A 17,824-nucleotide genomic window follows, 5' to 3' on the forward strand; every position below is an offset into this window, starting at 1 on the left:
TAAGGGGCCAGGCACAATGGCTGACGCCTGCAAACCCAACACTTTGGATTGAGGCAGGAGGATAGCTTGAGGCCAGGTGTTCAAGACCAGCTTGGACAACACAGTGAAACCCTGTCTCTACAAAAGATAAAAAATTAGCTGGGCATGGTGGTGGACAGCTGTAGTCCCAGCTATTCAAGAGACTGAGGCTGGAGAATTGTTTGAGCCCAGGAGGTCGAGGCTGCAACAAGCCATGATTGCGCCACTGCACTCCAGCCTGAGTGACAAAGCAAGACCCTATAAAACAAACAAACAAACAAAAAGAAACACCCCCCCCAAAAAAAAAAAAAAAAAAATGAAGAAACCAGCATTGGTATATTGCTATGCACTGAACTCCACAGTTTGTTTCGATGTCACCAGTTTCCCATGAGTGTCCTCTTTCTGTTCCAGGATCCAGTTTAAGGTGCCACATGGCACGAGATTGTCACATCTCCTTAGTCTTTGCCAGCCTGTGACAGTTTCAGTCTTACCTCGCTTTTCATCACTTATACAGTTTCGAGGCATGCTGGTCAGGTGTTTCACAGAAGGTCTCTCGATGTTTGTGACGTTTTTCATGTGGTTAGATTGGAGATAGGAATTTGTGGAACGATCACCACAGACGAGGAGGAGTCTTTTTTTTTTTTTTTTTTTTTTTTGAGACGGAGTCTAGCTCTGTCGCCCAGGCTGGAGTGCAGTGGCCAGATCTCAGCTCACTGCAAGCTCCACCTCCCGGGTTTACACCATTCTCCTGGCTCAGCCTCCCGAGTAGCTGGGACTACAGGCGCCTGCCACCTCGCCCGGCTAGTTTTTTGTATTTTTTAGTAGAGACGGGGTTTCACCGTGTTAACCAGGATGGTCTCGATCTCCTGACCTTGTGATCCGCCCGTCTCGGCCTCCCAAAGTGCTGGGATTACAGGCTTGAGCCACCGCGCCCGGCCAGGAGGAGTCTTATCACATCCCATCAGAGGGTACCGGATGCCCACGTGGCATCGTGGATGTGAACCTGCGTAAGGTGGTGCCTGCGGCTTTCTCCAGTGGAATTTGCCATTTCCCACAGTAGGCTTGTGCACATTTACTTTGTACTTTGAGCTATGATCTAATGCGATGTTAATTTTTTGTTGCTCAGTTTGTCCCAGCTTTGGCCATTTCATCCTGCAGGTTGGCTTCTGTGTCTCTTGGGTAAGCCCCATCTCATCTTTTATTTTGTGGAATACTTTCTTGCTTTCTGGGCTACAAGATGCTCCAGGCTCAGCTCAGTCCTAGAATCAGCCATTTCTCATGGGAGTCCCACTTGAATTTTTGTTTTAGAGACAGGGTCTTGCACTGTCGCCCAGGCTGTAGTGCAGTGGCGCCACCTTGGCTCACTGCAACCTCCATTTCCCAGGTTCAAGCGATTCTCCTGCCTCAGCCTCCCGAGTAGCTGGGACTACAGGCACGCGCCATCACACCCAGCTAACTTTTGTATTTTTAGTAGAGACAGGGTTTCTCCATTTTGGCTATGGCTTGTCTTGAACTCCTCACCTCAGGTGATCTGCCTGCCTTGGCCTCCCAGACTGCTGGGATTACAGGTGTAAGCCACTGTGTCCAGCCTGCAAAATCTTTTTTTTTTTCAAAATATGAGATGAGGAAACCGAGGCCCAGGGAGGATAGGGGACCAGCCTCGTGTCATAGTGGAGAACAGTGGGCCAGGGGCTTAGGCCGGGCAGCCTGATACCACATGCCACCCTCTCAGGGCTTATCTTTGACCTTGTGGGATCAGGGCATGAAAAACAAGTATCCCTGAGGATACTAGACACCTAGAGCTAGGTGCCCAGAGAGATGGCGGTGCTGTGACCAGAGGAGGGCTAGGCGTGGGGAGAGGCGTGGAGGAGTTTGGTTTTAGACATACAGAGCAATGGGGCGAAGGTCGCAGGAAACCCAGGGCAAGGGGGAAATGTCGTCTGAACAGTGGTGGGAGCAGATTTTCATGATAACCACGAGAAATCTGATGTACTTAGGCAGAAAGAGGAGGAAAAACAGTTACAGTTTTCAAAAAAAATTTTTTTAAATAAAAATTTGGGGCCAGAAGTGGTGACTCACCCCTATAATCCCAGCTCTTTGGGAGACCGAGGCAAGTGGATCACTTGAGGTCAGAAGTTCAAGACCAACCTGGCCAACGTGGTGAAACCCCGTCTCTACTAAAATACAAAAACTACCCGGGCATGGTGGTGCGCACCTGTGGTCCCAGCTACTCAGGAGGCTGAGGCAGGAGAATCGCTTGAACCTGGGAGGCAGAGGTTACAGTGAGCTGAGATTGCACCACTTCACTCCAGCCTGGGCAACAGAGCCAGACTCAGTCTCAAAAAACAAACAAACAAACTAAAGTCACTAGGCCTAGCCCAAAATCTAGGGAAGGAGATTACCTGAGCGTGAGGATACCAGGAGGGTGAGACCCCGGGGAGCACGTCAGAAGCCACCTCCATACTCCACGCCAGCACTGTGCTAAACAGCTCATCCTCAGCATCCCAGCGAAAGGACCATCATCATCGCACCACTGTCCCAGTGAGCAAAGGACGGCTCAGAGAGGTGCAGTGAGTTGCCTAAGGTCACAGAGCTCATGGTGGGTAGAGCTAAATTTAAACACTAGCCTGAATCCTTAGTCCAGCTCCTGCTGTGCCCACTGGTGTTTCTGTAACAGTGGTCCCCAGATTCCTATTCCAACGTTGCCTCAGAGTGTTGGCTGAAAATGCAGATTCTCAAACTAGGAGAGGCTGGGAATCAGAATCAGTGTTTGAAAGGCTTCCCCAAGGAGATTCAGTTGCTCCCCAGAATTTTTTTTTTTTTTCTTTTTTGAGATGGAGTTTCGCTCCGTCACCCAGGCTGGAGTGCAATGGCTCAATCTTGGCTCACTGCAACCTCTGCCTCCAGGGTTCAAGCAATTCTCCTGCCTCAGCCTCCCGAGTAGCTGAGATTAGAGGTGTGTGCTCTATGCCTGGCTAATTTTTGTATTTTTAGTAGAGACAGGGTTTCACCATGTTGGCCAGGCTGGTCTTGAACTCCTGACCTCAGGTGATCCACCTACCTCAGCCTCCCAAAGTTCTGGGATTACAGGCGTGAGCCACCACGGCCAGCCGCTCCCCAGAATTTGAGAGCCATGAATATATGGCCTTTTTTTTGCACAGCGAGGATGTGATAACATGAAAATGGAATCTCTCATTCTCTCTCACACACACAGAAGAGTTAGGCTTGGTCCTTGGGTTCTGAAGGAAAAAGGAACCATCGGCGTCTGATTTCAGTGATCAAGGGAAAGATATGTGGCTTCACACAGTTCACTTCTGGAACCCTTGCAAGCAGAAGAAAATGATAACTCAAGGAGATGGTGCAAGGAAGTACTTAGGACAAGCCTGCGTGTCGGAAGCATCTGATACACGAGAGTTGTGGTGTTCATTAACATTATTAATGAATATTAATCGTAATGATCAACTTGTTAATATTCCAGTGCAATGAAAACTGGACTGACTTTGACTTTGGTTTAGAGAAGAGATTCTGATTCTTTCCATTTGCTCCAGTTCAGTATTTAGTTTGGGACTGGTGTTGCTGGGTGGTTGGCGGGGAAGTGATTAATTTGTGGTTCAGTAAATAATACCTGGGTAGGTCTGAGTCCGCAGAGGCGATGAGGTTGGTCCTCCCCTGGGGCTCTGGGTTGTTCTTGGGCCTGTCTGGTGCAGGATGCCCCCTGGCACCTCAGCCATCGGTGGGGTCTGCGTAGGCCCTGGCCGACCTCTGAGGCAGGCAGGAGGACACAGTGATGGGGCAGAAGGGCCTGATGAGCTGTTTTGTTCCTTGCAGATCAGGAGTGATACGTCACAGATCCTGGAGGAAAACATCCCAGTCCTTAAGGCCAAACTGACAGAAATGCGTGGTATCTACGCCAAAGTGGACCGGCTAGAGGTGCGTCTAGGCAAACAAAGGTTCTGAGGCTGTGAACCTGATCTGGCTTTTCCCTCTTCCTGGAAGACGCCGATCTGGCCTTGAACATGCAGGCATTATGCCCAATGCAGGGGGTTGGTGGTGGCAGTTGGGGGGTCTGCACTCAAGTGATATTTTGAAAAAAAACCACAAGTAAGAATTTGTTTCCAGGCCAGGTGCAGTGGCTCGTGCCTGTAATCCCAACATTTTGGGAAGCCAATGTGGAAGGATCGCTTGAGCCCAGGAGTTTGAGACCAGCAACATGGCGAAACCCCATCTCTACCAAAAATACAGAACTAGTCAGGTGTGGTGGGTGCATGCCTCTAGTCCCAGCTACTTGGGAGGCTGAGGTAGGAGGATGGCTTGAGCCCAGGAGGTCGTGGCTACCGTGAGCCTTGATTGTGCCACTGTACTCCAGGCTGGGCGATAGAGCAAGATCCAGTCTCAAAAAGAAAAAAAAGAATTTGTTTCCAACATTTAAAATCAGGGTACTTTATATAAAAATCTGCACTTTAAGCTTTTGAAAATTCAGAAACTTTGATAACCCTGGGCCCACATTTCCTTAAATACTTTAATCTGTTTATGTTTCAAGGCATAAATATATAATGTATACACATCTAAGTATGTAATTTAGTGAATTTTTACATATACCGACATCATGTGATGATAACCCAAATTGAGAGCGAGAACATTTCCAGGCCCTGGGTTGCACTCTTGCAGTGTTCTTGCAAGAATGGATGGAGGCTGGGCGTGGTGGCTCACGCCTGTAATCCTAGCACTTTGGGAGGCTGAGGCGGGTGAATCAATGGAGGCCAAGAGTTTGAAACCACCCTGGCCAACCTGGTGAAACCCTGTCTCTACTAAAAGTATGAAAATCAACTGCGTGTGGTGGCACACACTGAGGAGGCTGAGGCACAAGAATCACTTGAACCTGGGAGGCAGAGGTTGCAGTGAGCCAAGATCGCACCACTGCACTCCAGCCTGGGCAACAGAGCAAGACTGTCTGAAAAAAAAAAAAAAATGGATGGAGCTGGTGGCTGCTGCTCCCCAGAAGGGCATGGGCTCTCCAGTTTTCCACAGTCCTCACCATGCCCTCTTGCCTTACCACTGACGTAGCTCACCCATCTTTTACTTGCCTGGCTAAGATGCATGGCATCTCATTTCCTCCTTGCTGCACTGCAGAGTCAGTCCTCTCACTGCCCCCATCTCCTGGAAGAGGAGCATAAGCTTTGCAAGGTCAGCCACTTCTCTGGGGTCACACTACTAGTTACATCAAGCCAGGACTCCAGCTCATATGTACCGGTCCAGACGCTCTTCATCCACCTGGGGCCCTAGGCTTGGGACCCTGGCTCCGTGCACAGCAGAGGACTGGGAGGCTGAGAGGACCTTGCGGCTGTGTCATAGTCACCTGGCCAGAGGGAATGTGAGCCCCTCCCAAGCTGCAGAGGGAGGGAGCAGGCGTGGCTGTCAGCACCGAGTTAGCAGAGAATTAACATTCTTGTCAGCAGAGAATGAAGCAGGAATATAATTAAAACTTTGCCCTTGGAATAGCTGATTCATTTGAATTTTATTCCACACGTTTGAAGGAGGAAAGAAAATGTGAAGACTTGCAGCTTGGTTCTCGCCTGGCCTGGGCCAACCCAGCTATCAGGACCATTCCTTTCTGAGCATTCAGTCCATTGACGTTGACTGAGGGCCGGCCAGGAGAGACCCTCAGCAGGGTATTACCACATCAGCCTCCTATCGCTGCTGGGAGAAATTACCATGAACTTAGTGGCTTAAAACAACACACAGGAGCCTCTCTGAGCCCACCCTGGCTCAGGAGGCTGCCCAATTTTAAAAAAAGAAGAAGAAAAGAAAACAACACCTTTTTTTTTTTTTTTTTTTGAGATGGAGTCTCACTCTGTAGCCCCAGCTGGAGTGCAGTGGTATGATCTTGGCTCTCTGCAACCTCTGCCTCCTGGGTTCGAGTGATTCTCCTGCCTCAGCCTCCCAAGTAACTGGGATTACAGGCGCCTGCCACCACGTCCAGCTAATTTTTGTTTTTTCAGTAGAGACAAGGTTTTGCCATGTTGGCTAGGCTGCTCTTGAACTCCCGACCTCAAAGGATCTGCCCGCCTCAGCCTCCCAAAGTGCTGGGATTACAGGCATGAGCCACTGCACTCGTCCACGACACACATTTATTATCTTATAGTTCTGGAAGTCAGAAGCCCAAAATGTGCCTTATGGGGCTAAAGTCAAGGTGGTGGCAGGTTGGCCCCTTCAGGAGGCTCTGGGGAGAATCTTCGCCTTTCCTTGCCTTTTTTCCTGCCTTTTCCAGATTCTAGCACTGCCTGCATTCCTTAGCTCGTGGCCCCTGCCTCCCGCTTCAAAGCCCATGGAGTGACATCTTCCTGTCTCTCTGTTGCTGGCCCTCCTGCCTCCCTCTTGTAAGGACCCTTGAGATTACGTTGGGCCTACCTGGATGATCCACAGTGACCTCCTATTCCAAGATCCTTAACTTAATCACACCTGCAGGATCCCTTTTGCCAAGGAAGGTGACATATTCACAGGTTCTGGGACTAGGATGTGGACATCTTTGGGAGCCATTGTTCTGCTGCTCACACTTGGCCAGGATTTGCTTTCATTAGGCAAGTGCTGTGAAGGGAAGCAGCGACTGAGGCATGGGATCTACAGGACCCTGGAGAAGGAGTGGAAGGAACTGTGTTAGGTGGGTGGAGGAACTGTGGGAACTGTGTCAGGTGGGTGCAGCTCAGGCAGGGGCTCCAGGCGGGATCTTGGCTCTGAGCAGGGAGGAGATTTGGGTGTTGGAAGGATCTTGGGAGGCCAGGTATTGGGGGCAAAGGGGAATCAGACCCCAGTGGGGCCACAGAAACTGGCGGCAGCAGCCAGGTTGTCCAACCCTTGCCGTCGGAGGTCAGGACTTTGGCCTTTATCCTGAGGAGGAGGAAGCCGCTGAAGAGTCCGGACAGCCTAGTGGTTAGGAACGCACACCCCAGAGCAGGGCTTCTCAGCCCCAGTGCTGCTGCCCTGGAAAATTCTCTGTTGTGGGGTTGTTCTGGGTATTGTAAGTTGCCTCTCTGGCCTCCACTCCCAAGATACTATTAGCATTCCTCCAACCCCACTCCCCAGCCTGACAACCAAACATGTGGCCAAATGTCCCCGGGGGGCAAGGTCCCTGCTGTTTGGAAGCGCTGATCTAGAGCCGCACAGCCGGGATTCACGTCCTAGTGCTGCTGTCTCCTAGCGTGTGACCCCCAGAAAATTCCCAGCCTCATTTCCCCATAAAATGGGAGTGACGGTGAGGTGCTTGCACCCAAATCCTTGTTGTATTCAACAAACATTTGCTGCACGGTGGGCTTCTCAGAGATGGGTGCTGGGCATACGACCCAGGGGAGATGTCTGGTTCCCTGTGGGTGGTCCTGGAGGAGCATTAGACAGGGAAGCAGGCTGGGTGGGGCGGGTCGGCCTCAAGAGCACACACCAAGGGGTCCTGGCCAGAGCTGGAACAGAGGGGGCTTCCCAAGTGTGTGACCTGGACCCTAAGGCCTGAGATTGGGTGCAGAAAACCTGGGGAGGGAGCAGCTTGTGCAAAGAAAGGTCCAGGGGCGGGAAAAGGCAGCTTCTCAGACACCTGGGGCCCGGGAGGAGCTCAAGGTCAGGGATGAGACTAGAGAGAGGGATGTAGCCCACAGGGTAGGGCCAAGGCCTGGAGTTTGGACCCTGTCCTTAGAATGACAGGACCCATCAGAGGGATTGCAGCTGCTGTAATCCCCACTCCCCACCAACAGGAAAGTTGACATTGATTATTCTTTTTTTCATTCATTCATTCATTCGTTCATTCATTCATTCATTCATTGTAGAGACTGAGGCTCACTAAGTTGCTGCCCAGGCTGGTCTCGAACTTCTTCTTTTTTTTTTTTTTTTTGAGACGGAGTCTCGCTCTGTTGCCCAGGCTCGAGTGCAGTGGTGGGATCTTGGCTCACTGCAACCTCTGCCTCCCGGATTTGAGTGATTCTTCTGCCTCAGCCTCCTGAGTAGCTGGGATTACAGGAATGCCCACCACACCTGGCTAATTTTTGTATTTTTAGTAGAGATGGGGTTTCACCATGTTGACCAGGCTAGTCTCGAACTCCTGACCTCAAGTGATCTACCCGCCTTGGCCTCCCAAAGTGCTGGGATTACAGGCATGAGCCACCATGCCCAGCCGATTATTCTTAAAGTATACCATTTGGAGGTGTGGGGTATATTTACCAGGTGATACAACAATAAGCACTATCTCATTCCAGAACATTTTCCCAAAAGGTACCTCATGCCTACTGGCAACCATTCCCCAGCCCCCGACTCTGGCAACCACTCTTCTACTTTCTGTCTCTGGATTTGCCTATGCTGGACATTTCGTGCTAATGGAATCATACCATATATGGCCTTTTGGGCTTGGCTACTTTCACTTGCCATAAAGGTTTCAGGGTTCATCTATGTTGTAGCATGTGCCAGGACCTCATTCCTTCTGTGGTTGAATCACCTTTTGGTATATGGCTGGACCGTACTTCATTTGTCCATGCACTAGCTGGTGCACAGTCGGGTGCTTTCCACTTTACGGCTGTCGTGAATAATGCTGCTATGAACGTTTGCGTACAAGTTTTTGTGTGACATATGTTTTCATTTCTTTTGGGTAGATACCTAGGAGTGGAATTATTGGCAGGTCTTTTTAGGAGAGCTATGGAAACTCATTTTAGGAAGTTTCAAACAATTTTCCGAAGTGACTACAACATTTTGAACTCCACTCGTTTTAGGAAGTTTCAAACAATTTTCCAAAGTGACTACACCATTTTGAACTTCCACCCACGCAACTACTACAATTTTTTTTTTTTTTTTTTGAGACGGAGTCTCTCTGTGTCGCCAGGCTGGAGTGCAGTGGTGCAATCTCAGCTCACTGCAACCTCTGCCTCCCGGGTTCAAGCAATTCTTCTGCCTCAGCCTCCCGAGTAGCTGGGACTACAGGCGCCTGCCACCACGCCCAGCTAATTTTTTGTATTTTTAGTAGGGACGCGGTTTCACCATGTTGGATGGTCTCGATCTCCTGACCTCGTGATCCGCCCGCCTCAGCCTCCTAAAGTGCTGGTATTACAGTCATGAGCCACCGCGCCTGGCCTACTATAAGATTTAGATGGAGATTGCAAACTCAGATGCCAACAGGAGCCAGAACTGCTGAGGGACCAGGTGTTAGAAGACCAACCCCAAGCTCTCCCCATTCTTTTCTGGGAACAGCTGAGAAGCAACTGTCACCACCGTGGGGCGTGAATCTCCCGGCTGTCACAGACCACGCTCTGCCCTAGAGTCTCACCAATTGAGGCTGAGTGGCACTCACCTCCTGTCAACACCCCTGCACATCTGCTTTCTTTAGAGTAGAGAGAGATTTCTCTGTAACTGATGCTCCGTTAAAAGGGGGGAGTCCTAAGGGAGGTTCCAAGAGGGCTGTGGATTTTTAAGGTCAAGTGGGAGATGATGTATTTCTTTTCCTTTTTTTTTTTTTTTTTTTTTTGGAGACAGAGTCTCGCTCTGTCACCCAAGCTGGAGTGCAATGGCACGATCTCAGCTCACTGCAACCTCTGCCTCCCGGGTTCAAGTGATTTTCCTGCCTCAGCCTCCCAAGTAGCTGGGACTACAGGCGTATGCCACCACGCACAGCTAATTTTTGTAGTTTTAGTAGAGATGGGGTTTCACCATGTTGGTCAGGCTGGTCCTGAACTCCTGACCTCATGATCTGCCCGCCTCAGCCTCCCAAAGTGCTGGGATTACAGGCGTGAACCATCGTGCCCGGCTGATGATGTATTTCCTATTAGCTCAAGTGTGTGCCATCAAACAATAAAACTGAGGGACCTGCTGAGAACCTGACATTGTATGGGGCAGGTGGACTCCAGAACCAGAGAGCTGGGGCTCTGATCTGCCCCTTTGGAGTCAGTGGCAAGGAAGACCCCCATCTCCTGGAAGGGAATGTGCCGTCCACCCCTCAGAGTCATTGTGAGGATTAAACGAGACCAGCACCTGCCATCTTGCAGATGCTCCGCAAGGACAAACTATTATGGTGGTTGTAGTGGTCCACAAGGCTGAGAGAGGGAGAATCTGTCCAGGATGGAACAATGACTGCTCTGCCCTGCCAAGGGGAGGTCCTGGGGTAACTAGAGTGTCAGTGGCTTCCACAGACTGCAAGTCCACCCTGCCCTCAGAATCAGTGTGACCTGCCAGGTGAGAGCTTGGAAACCACGAGGTGACCTCTTAGGCCAGAACTTGACCCTTTATCAGTTGTATTAATAAAAACTAACTTTGTTTTTTTTTTGAGACAAGTTCTCGCTCTGTCATCCAGGCTGGAGTGCAGTGGTGCAGTCACGCTTCCTGGCCTCAACCGATCCTCCCACCTCAGCCTCCCGAATAGCTTGGGACTACAGGCGTGCACCACCACACCCAGCTAATTTTTTTTTTTTTTTTGAGACGGAGTCTTGCTCAGTCGCCCAGGCTGGAGTGCAGTGGCACAGTCTCGGCTCACTGCAAGCTCCGCCTCCCAGGTTCACGACATTCTCCTGCCTCAGCCTCCCGAGTAGCTTGGATTACAGGCACCTGCCACCGTGCCCGGCTAATTTTTTGTACTTTTTTAGTAGAGACGGAGTTTCACCGTGGTCTCGATCTCCTGACCTTGTGATCCGCCCGCCTCAGCCTCCCAAAGTGCTGGGATTACAGGCGTGAGCCACTGCGCCCTGCCACAATTTTTTGTATTTTCTGTAGAGATGGAGTTTTGCCGTGTTGCTCAGGCTCATCTTGAACTCCTGGGTCAAGCAGTCTGCCCACTTTGGCCTCTCAAAGTGCCAAGATTACAGGCATGAGCCACTTTGCCCAGCCAACAAAAACTAATATTTTTGAGTACCTACTACAGGCGAGGCACTATGAGTGCTTTACACATAAGAACTCACTTCAACTCCACAGCAACCCCAGGAGCAAGGTCCTGCTATTAGTCTCATTTTACAGAAAAAGCCGCTGAGGCACAGAGATGAGAAGTGACGCTCCTGAGTTCACACAGGTGGGAAGTGGTAGAACTGGGGTTGCAAAGTTTATGTTCCCCCCTGCTGGATGTCAACACACCTTTCTGTACAGGAATCATGCTCTGAAGCTGGGAACTCTTTGGTGGAAATGTTCAAATTCTCCAGGCATAGTGGCTCGGCCTGTAATCCCAGCACTTTGGGAGGCCGAAGTGGGAGGATCACTTGAGCCTAGGAGTTCGAGATCAGCCTGGGCAACATGGCAAGACCCCTGTGTCCAGGGGGGATGAAAGTGTTCAAATTCCTCAATACTTGCCAATATATTTTTAAACAATGAGGCTTTCCTCCTTCCCTCCCTCTCAACTGATTATAAAAGTAGCGTGTCTTTATTGAAGAGGAAAATATGCAGAAATCAATTGTGCTCCCTGCACCCAGCCCTCAGGGTGGCTAAGATTAGCGGTGAGCCCTCTCGCTCACCTGCAGCCACCACAGCCTGGCTGTGTGGGTGGACATGCGCGTCTCCTCTCCCCGCAGTCGGGGCTGCCCTAGCCCAGGTTTCCGCCTCTCTGGCTGTGGCTTGGCCGGGCTGGCCTCACTGGCAGGCATTTTGGAGACAGTTCAGACGTCGCGAGCGCACATTCCTCAGCTTCGCCTCACACTCTCCACCAGATTGGTATTAACCCAGGGAGCACAAAATTGGAATCGGCTGGAGGAAGGGGAGTCGGGACTTTCTTCTGAGTTTTACAACCATATGTGCGGGCTGAGCCAGGCCTCTGAGGCTGGAGCCCTTGTCAGATGCTTCCTGGCCCATTTCCCAGCCACCCACCTCTATACACACACACACATACATGCACACATCTGCACATACACACACACACACACACACGACGTGGCTGATTCAGCCTTTCAGCCCTGCTGCAGCCAGAGCCCCAGGGCGGCAGCAGCACAAGAGAAGCCTCCATCTTGGGTTCACTCAATGTCGTTTTGCTAAGGATACACTCACTCATTCACTCATTCATTCATGCACGTGTGCATTTATGCATCCACCATCCATATGGGCCCTGTCTCCTGGACCAGGTTCTGGTCTTGGCCTGTGAGCAGTGCTGACTCAGCAGCTTCTGTTTTAGAACCCACATCCTAAAGGCGTGGACTGTGAATAGATAAGAATTTCAGAGGGCAATGAGGGCTGTGAAGACCAGGAATCTGGGTGGCTCTAGAGTACCTGCCGGGGCTGTATGACATCAGGTGCTCAGGGACAGTTAGATGGAAGCCTGAAAGACAGACTGAGCACAGTGGCTCACGCCTGTAATCCCAGCACTTTAGGAGGCTGAGTCAGGCAGAACACCTGGGGTCAGGAGTTCGAGACCAGCCTGGCCAACATGGTGAAACGCCATCTTTATTAAAAATACAACATAAGACGGGGTGCAGTGGCTCACGCCTGTAATCCCAGAACTTTGGGAGGCCGAGGTGGGCGAATCACCTGAGATCTGGAGTTTGAGATCAGCCTGACCAACATGGAGAAACCCTGTCTCTACTAAAAATACAAAATTAGCTGGACATGGTGGTGCTCACCTGTAATCCCAGCTACTTGGGAGGCTGAGGCAGGAGAATTGCTTGAATCTGGAGGCAGAGGTTGCAGCGAGCCAAGATCATGCTATTGCACTCCAGCCTGGGCGACAGGCTGCTAAAAATATAAAAAGTAGCTGGGCATGGTGGCAGGTGCCTGTAATCCCAACTACTTGGGAGACTGAGACAGGAGAATCACTTGAACCTGGAAGGTGGAGGTTGCAGTGAGCTGAGATCACGCCATTGCACTCCAGCCTGGGTGACAAGAGTGAAACTCCGTCTCAAAAAAATAAATTAAAATAAACAAAAAAAAAGAATTCTGGCTGGGCATGGTACCTTATGCCTGTAATCTCAATACTTTGGGAAGCTGAAGCCAGGGAGGGTCACTTGAGGCCAGGAATTTAAGACCAGCCTAGGCAACGTGGTAAAACCGTATCTCTACAAAAAAATTGAAAAATTAGCCAGGCATCTCAAACTCCAGATCTCAAGGCTGGTCTTGAACTCCTGACCTCAGGTGATCTACCCACCTTAGCCTCCCAAAGTGCTGAGATTACAGGTGTGAACCACTGTGCCCTTTATTCTTGAAACTGGCAGCTCTGCACTTGAGGCCTGGAGCTGAGTGGTTCCTGTGGGCCTGGACTTAGCTTTTTGGTTGACCCTGCTTCCCATTAGGCCCCCTTTACCTGCTTGTTTCCTGCTAGGCCCTTGGTGGCTTCTGAGTTCGAATATACAGCACATCCACTATTAAAATGAGCGTTTGTGTGTCCTTAACATAGATGAAAAGTACAAATAAATAAGCATTTGGGCTATTTCTATAAAATCAACTTTGAACAAAAAAGGCTTTGAAATCTGATGAATGTGCCCTGAGACCCTGCCGCCCCCCCGGCCCCCGGCACTTCCTGGCTTCATGACTTTGAGCAGGTGACCCAGCCTCTCTGAGCCTTGATTTCCCTCCCCTGTAAAATGGAGGCTAAGAACAGCGTCCCTATGGGGAGAAGGCAAGAGGCCACCAGCGGGAGTTGTGACCGTTGTCAGGGTTTCTGCAGGTGTCCCTCCAGCGAAGCAGGCCCTGCCACCTTGTGGGGAGCCCTGTTGGAGGGAGGCTGGTCGTAGTGATGAAAGGCCTGGAGTCCCCACCGGCCTAGGGAGTGTGGCCAGGAATGGGCTCCAGCCTGCACAGATGTGGCATCATGGCCTCTCCGTGTCTCTCAGGCCTTCGTCAAGATGGTTGGACACCATGTCGCCTTCCTGGAAGCGGACGTGCTTCAGGCTGAGCGGGACCATGGGGCCTTCCCGCAGGCCCTGCGGAGGTGGCTGGGATCCGCAGGGCTCCCCTCCTTCAGGAACGTGAGTATCCTGACCCAAGAAGTGAGGGGAGGGCTGCTCCCCCTTCCCTCCGCAGACCCCAGCATGGGGAGGAGCGCGCAGGAAGCCAAGTTCAGGGGGCACATTTCACTTCTGCAGACAGGAAACGGGTACAGGCGGCCAGACACCTCAGCCTTTCTCTGTCCCCTGTGAGCCCCGGGCTGCGATGGTTTGTGTGCTCATCCACCATTTATTGGGCACCTACTGTTTGCTGAGTGCCATCTGAGGTTACTGTGGTGAGCAGAAACAGCTCCCATCCTCCTGCCCATCCTTGCACACTTAGGGACAGTGACCAAGATGACATCCAGAATTCTGGCCAGGTTCCCCTTCCTGAGGCAGGAGTCAGCCTCAAGGAGCAGGGGAAGGGGGATGGGTTTATGGCCTGCAAAGGCCGTTCTCTTCCTCATCTCTCCTCTGTCGTCCTGGGATCCTCTCCATGGCCCCGCAAGGAAGGAAGGATCATGTGTCCTTTTTGTTTTCTTTTGAAATGGGGTCTCACTCTGTCACCCAGGCTGGAGTGCAGTGGCGTGATCTCAGCTCACTGCAACCTTCGCCTCCTGGGTTCAAGTGATTCTCCTACCTCAGCCTCCCAAGTAGCTGGGATTACAGGTGTGTGCCACCATGCTCAGCTAATTTTTGTATTTTTAGTAGAGATGGGGTTTCACCATGTTGGCCAGGCTGGTCTTGAAGTACTGAATTGAAGTAATCCACCTGCCTTGGCCTCCCAAAGTGCTGGGATTACAGGCATGGGCCACCATGCCTGGCTAATCACCCTCATTTTATAGTTGAGAAGATGGAGGCTCAGGGAAGGAGATTAGGGGACTTGTCTGAGGTCAGGTCCTGGAGTGCCTGTTTCTGGTGACTTGCCCTTCACAGGAAAGGTGTCACCTAGTGGGGCCTCTTGTGGCTCCTTGGGCTCTGCCTGCAGGTATCCCCTCTACTGCCCTGTCTCCACTGTTCCTGCCTGTCCACACCTTATCTCTACTTCATCACAACAGCCCAACTAGTGAGTGCTTTTTGTTTTTGAGATAGGATCTCACTCTGTCACCCAGGCTGGAATACAGGCGTGATCCTAACTCATCGCAGCCTGGAACTCCTGGGCTCAAGTGATCCTCCCACCTTGGCCTCCCAAGTAGCTGGGGCTGCAGGCATGCACTACCACACCTGGCTAATTTTTTATTTTATTTTTCTTTTCTTTTTTTTTTTTTGAGACGGAGTCTCGCTCTGTTGCCCAGGCTGGAGTGCAGTGGCACCATCTCGGCTCACTGCAAGCTCCGCCTCCCAGGTTCACGCCATTCTCCTGCCTCAGCCTCCCGAGTAGCTGGGACTACAGGCCGCCACCACGCTCAGCTAATTTTTTTTTTTTTTTTGTATTTTAGTAGAGACGGAGTTTCACCGTGTTAGCCAGGATGGTCTCGATCTCCTGACCTCGTGATCCGCCCATCTCGGCCTCCCAAAGTGTTGGGATTACAGGCGTGAGCCACCGCGCCCGGCGGCTAATTTTTATTTTTATAGAGACAGAGGCTCGCTTTGCTGCCCAGACTGGTCTCCATCTCTTGGACTTCAGTGATCCTCCTGCCTTGACTTCCCAAAGTGCTGAGATTACAGGCATGAGCTACCATGCCTGGCCTTGTTGAGTGCTAACCAGGTTCCAGGCTCTGCATTAGGCGTTTTATATGCAGTGATTCATTTACCTTTCCCAGCCATCTTGTGTGCTGGGTATTAATAGTATCTCCATTTAACAGGTGAGGAAATGAAAATTCAGAAAGTGTCAGGGTTCTGCCCGTGGGCAGAATTTGGCCCATGTCAACTCATTCTATTTGGCCAGGCGATATATTTAAACAGTGCGACTTGAAATGCTGATAGGGCACGTGCTTTCCCGTCACAGGCTCCTGGCCTCATTGTACCTGCCTGAGGCACGTGCTACTCACCTGCCTGCTTCCAGATGAATGGTTTGCCCAAGCTTGTAACAGCTGGACAGCGGCCTCTCAGATTTCATGGTCTAGGAACTCCTCTTGATCTTTCAGAGCCCAGGTTAAAGACACCTCCTGTGAGAAGCCCTCTGGGATTGCCCCTCTTCAGACAAACTCCATCTCTTTGCTTTCCAAAGACAATGAAGTCATGAGCTGCATCCTTTGTCCTCTCCCTCAACTTACAGTGACCATTCCTGAGTGACTTTTCCCACTGATGGCTTTAAAAGCACATTTGGGGCTGGGCACGGTGACTTATGCCTATAATACCAGCACTTTGGGAGGCCAAGGCAGGTGGTTCACTTGAGCCCAGGAGTTCGAGACCAGACTGGGCAACATGGCAAAACCCCATTTCTACAAAAAATAGAAAAGTTAGCTGGGCATGGTGGCGCATGCCTGTGGTCTCAGTTACTCGGGAAGCTGAGTGGGTGGATCACTTGAACCTAGCCTGGGAGGTGGAGGTTTCGGTGAGCCGAGATCGCATGACTGCACTCAGCCTAGGTAACAGAGTGAGACCCTGTCTCACAAAAAAAAAGCACATTGGGGCCAGATGTGGTAGCTCATGGCCATAATCCCACCACTTTGGGGGGCCAAGGTGGGAGGATTGCTTGAGTTCAAGATCAGCCTGGGCAACAAAGCAAGACCTCATCTCTACAAGAAATTATCCAAGTGTGATGGCGTGCACCTGTGGCCCTAGCTACTCAGGAGGCTGAGGTAGGAGGATCACTTGAGCCTAGGAGTTTGAGGCTGCAATGGACCTTGATCATGCCACTACACTCTAGCCTGGACAACAGAACAAGACCCTCTCTGAAAATTTAAAAAAAATTTTTTTTTTTTTTTTTAAAGACACATCGGGGCAGAAAGGACCTTGGCTGTCCATGTCCTGTTAGGACCCAAGTATCATAACAGTAGGTCCTGCCTATCATTTAATACACTTCTTGCAGTCGGCAGTCATCCCCATGAGGTTGGTGCTAGTGTTCCCATTTACAGAGGCAGAGACTGAGGCTTGGAGACGGAGAATCACCTACCCAGGGTCACTGCTGGGTTTGGAATCCAGGCCTGTGGAGCTCTGAAACTGAGGTCCCCCCACCACCCCTGCTGCAGGGATGTGGCATCCCCCCCGGGGTGTGGCTGGGGCATGCTGGGACCTGCACCCTCTCCTCTCTGCCACACTGGGCCTTGCTAAGCCTTGGAGAGCCCCCTAGACCTACCTGTGGTAACTTGTTCCAGGAAGCGCGTCCTGGCCAGGGGTGGGTGAGTCATTCAGCAACCCCGGTGTGTTGTTCTTGGCCCCACAAGGGCTTTGTCTGGGGGAGGCGGTGCAGCCAAGTGTGCGCATGCGTGTGCAGACCTGAAGGCTCCAGGGCTGTGGCTGCTCTAGTGTGTGAGCTGGAGGGGCCCTTCCAGAATGATGACCATCACTGTTGCTGCTGGGGCCGACTCTGCAGTCGCCTCACACCCCACCCTGTGAAGAGGGTGTGGTCATTGTTCCTGTTTTACAGATGAGGAAACTGAGTCACTGAGGGTTGCCCCACGCAGGAAGTGGTGGAGCTGGGATTTGAACTTGTGATGTCTGGGCCCAGAGTTGGTGCCCTGCACCCCGTTGGCCCATTCAGTGCCCTCCCTGACCCCCAGACCTGCTCTCTGGGAGGTGGGAGTCCTTGTAGGGCGCCCAGGCCTTCTCAGTGTCCTCCATCTTGATTCTTTCAAAACTGGGATTCTGTGCCGTCTCTAGTCAGTTCCCCTCAGTGCCTCCTCCCCCAGGGTGGACACCTCCTTTCTGTGACCCTGAACGGCCATCACCCTCAGAGGCTGACATTCCAGCCTCCACCAAGGGCTTGGATCTCCACCAAGCCCTTCTCCCGGGGCCTGTTCCAATGCCCAGTGTAGGCCCGAGGGGCCCAGGCAGCCAGGGGCTCGGAG

General features: G+C 51.5%; 1 protein-coding gene across 3 annotated transcripts in view; it reads left to right on the forward strand.

Annotated features, from left to right (window-relative positions):
* Positions 1 to 17,824, forward strand: part of BCAS4 (breast carcinoma amplified sequence 4) — an 84,858-nt gene that overhangs the window by 33,875 nt on the left and 33,159 nt on the right. Inside the window, exons 3-5 of one of the 3 annotated variants that reach the window (XM_021920932.2) lie at positions 3,847 to 3,948; positions 13,779 to 13,913; positions 15,820 to 16,229. In XM_021920932.2, coding sequence (XP_021776624.1) covers positions 3,847 to 3,948; positions 13,779 to 13,913; positions 15,820 to 15,846 — 264 coding nt within the window. In that variant the 3' untranslated portion in view covers positions 15,847 to 16,229. Of the gene's footprint in view, positions 1 to 3,846; positions 3,949 to 13,778; positions 13,914 to 15,819; positions 16,230 to 17,824 lie in introns of those variants that run through there. The other 2 variants (XM_003904614.4, XM_021920933.2) reach the window with 2 other exon arrangements.

The sequence above is a fragment of the Papio anubis genome, chromosome 16 (genome assembly GCF_008728515.1).
Source record: "Papio anubis isolate 15944 chromosome 16, Panubis1.0, whole genome shotgun sequence".
In the NCBI taxonomy this organism is placed as follows: Eukaryota; Metazoa; Chordata; class Mammalia; order Primates; family Cercopithecidae; genus Papio; species Papio anubis.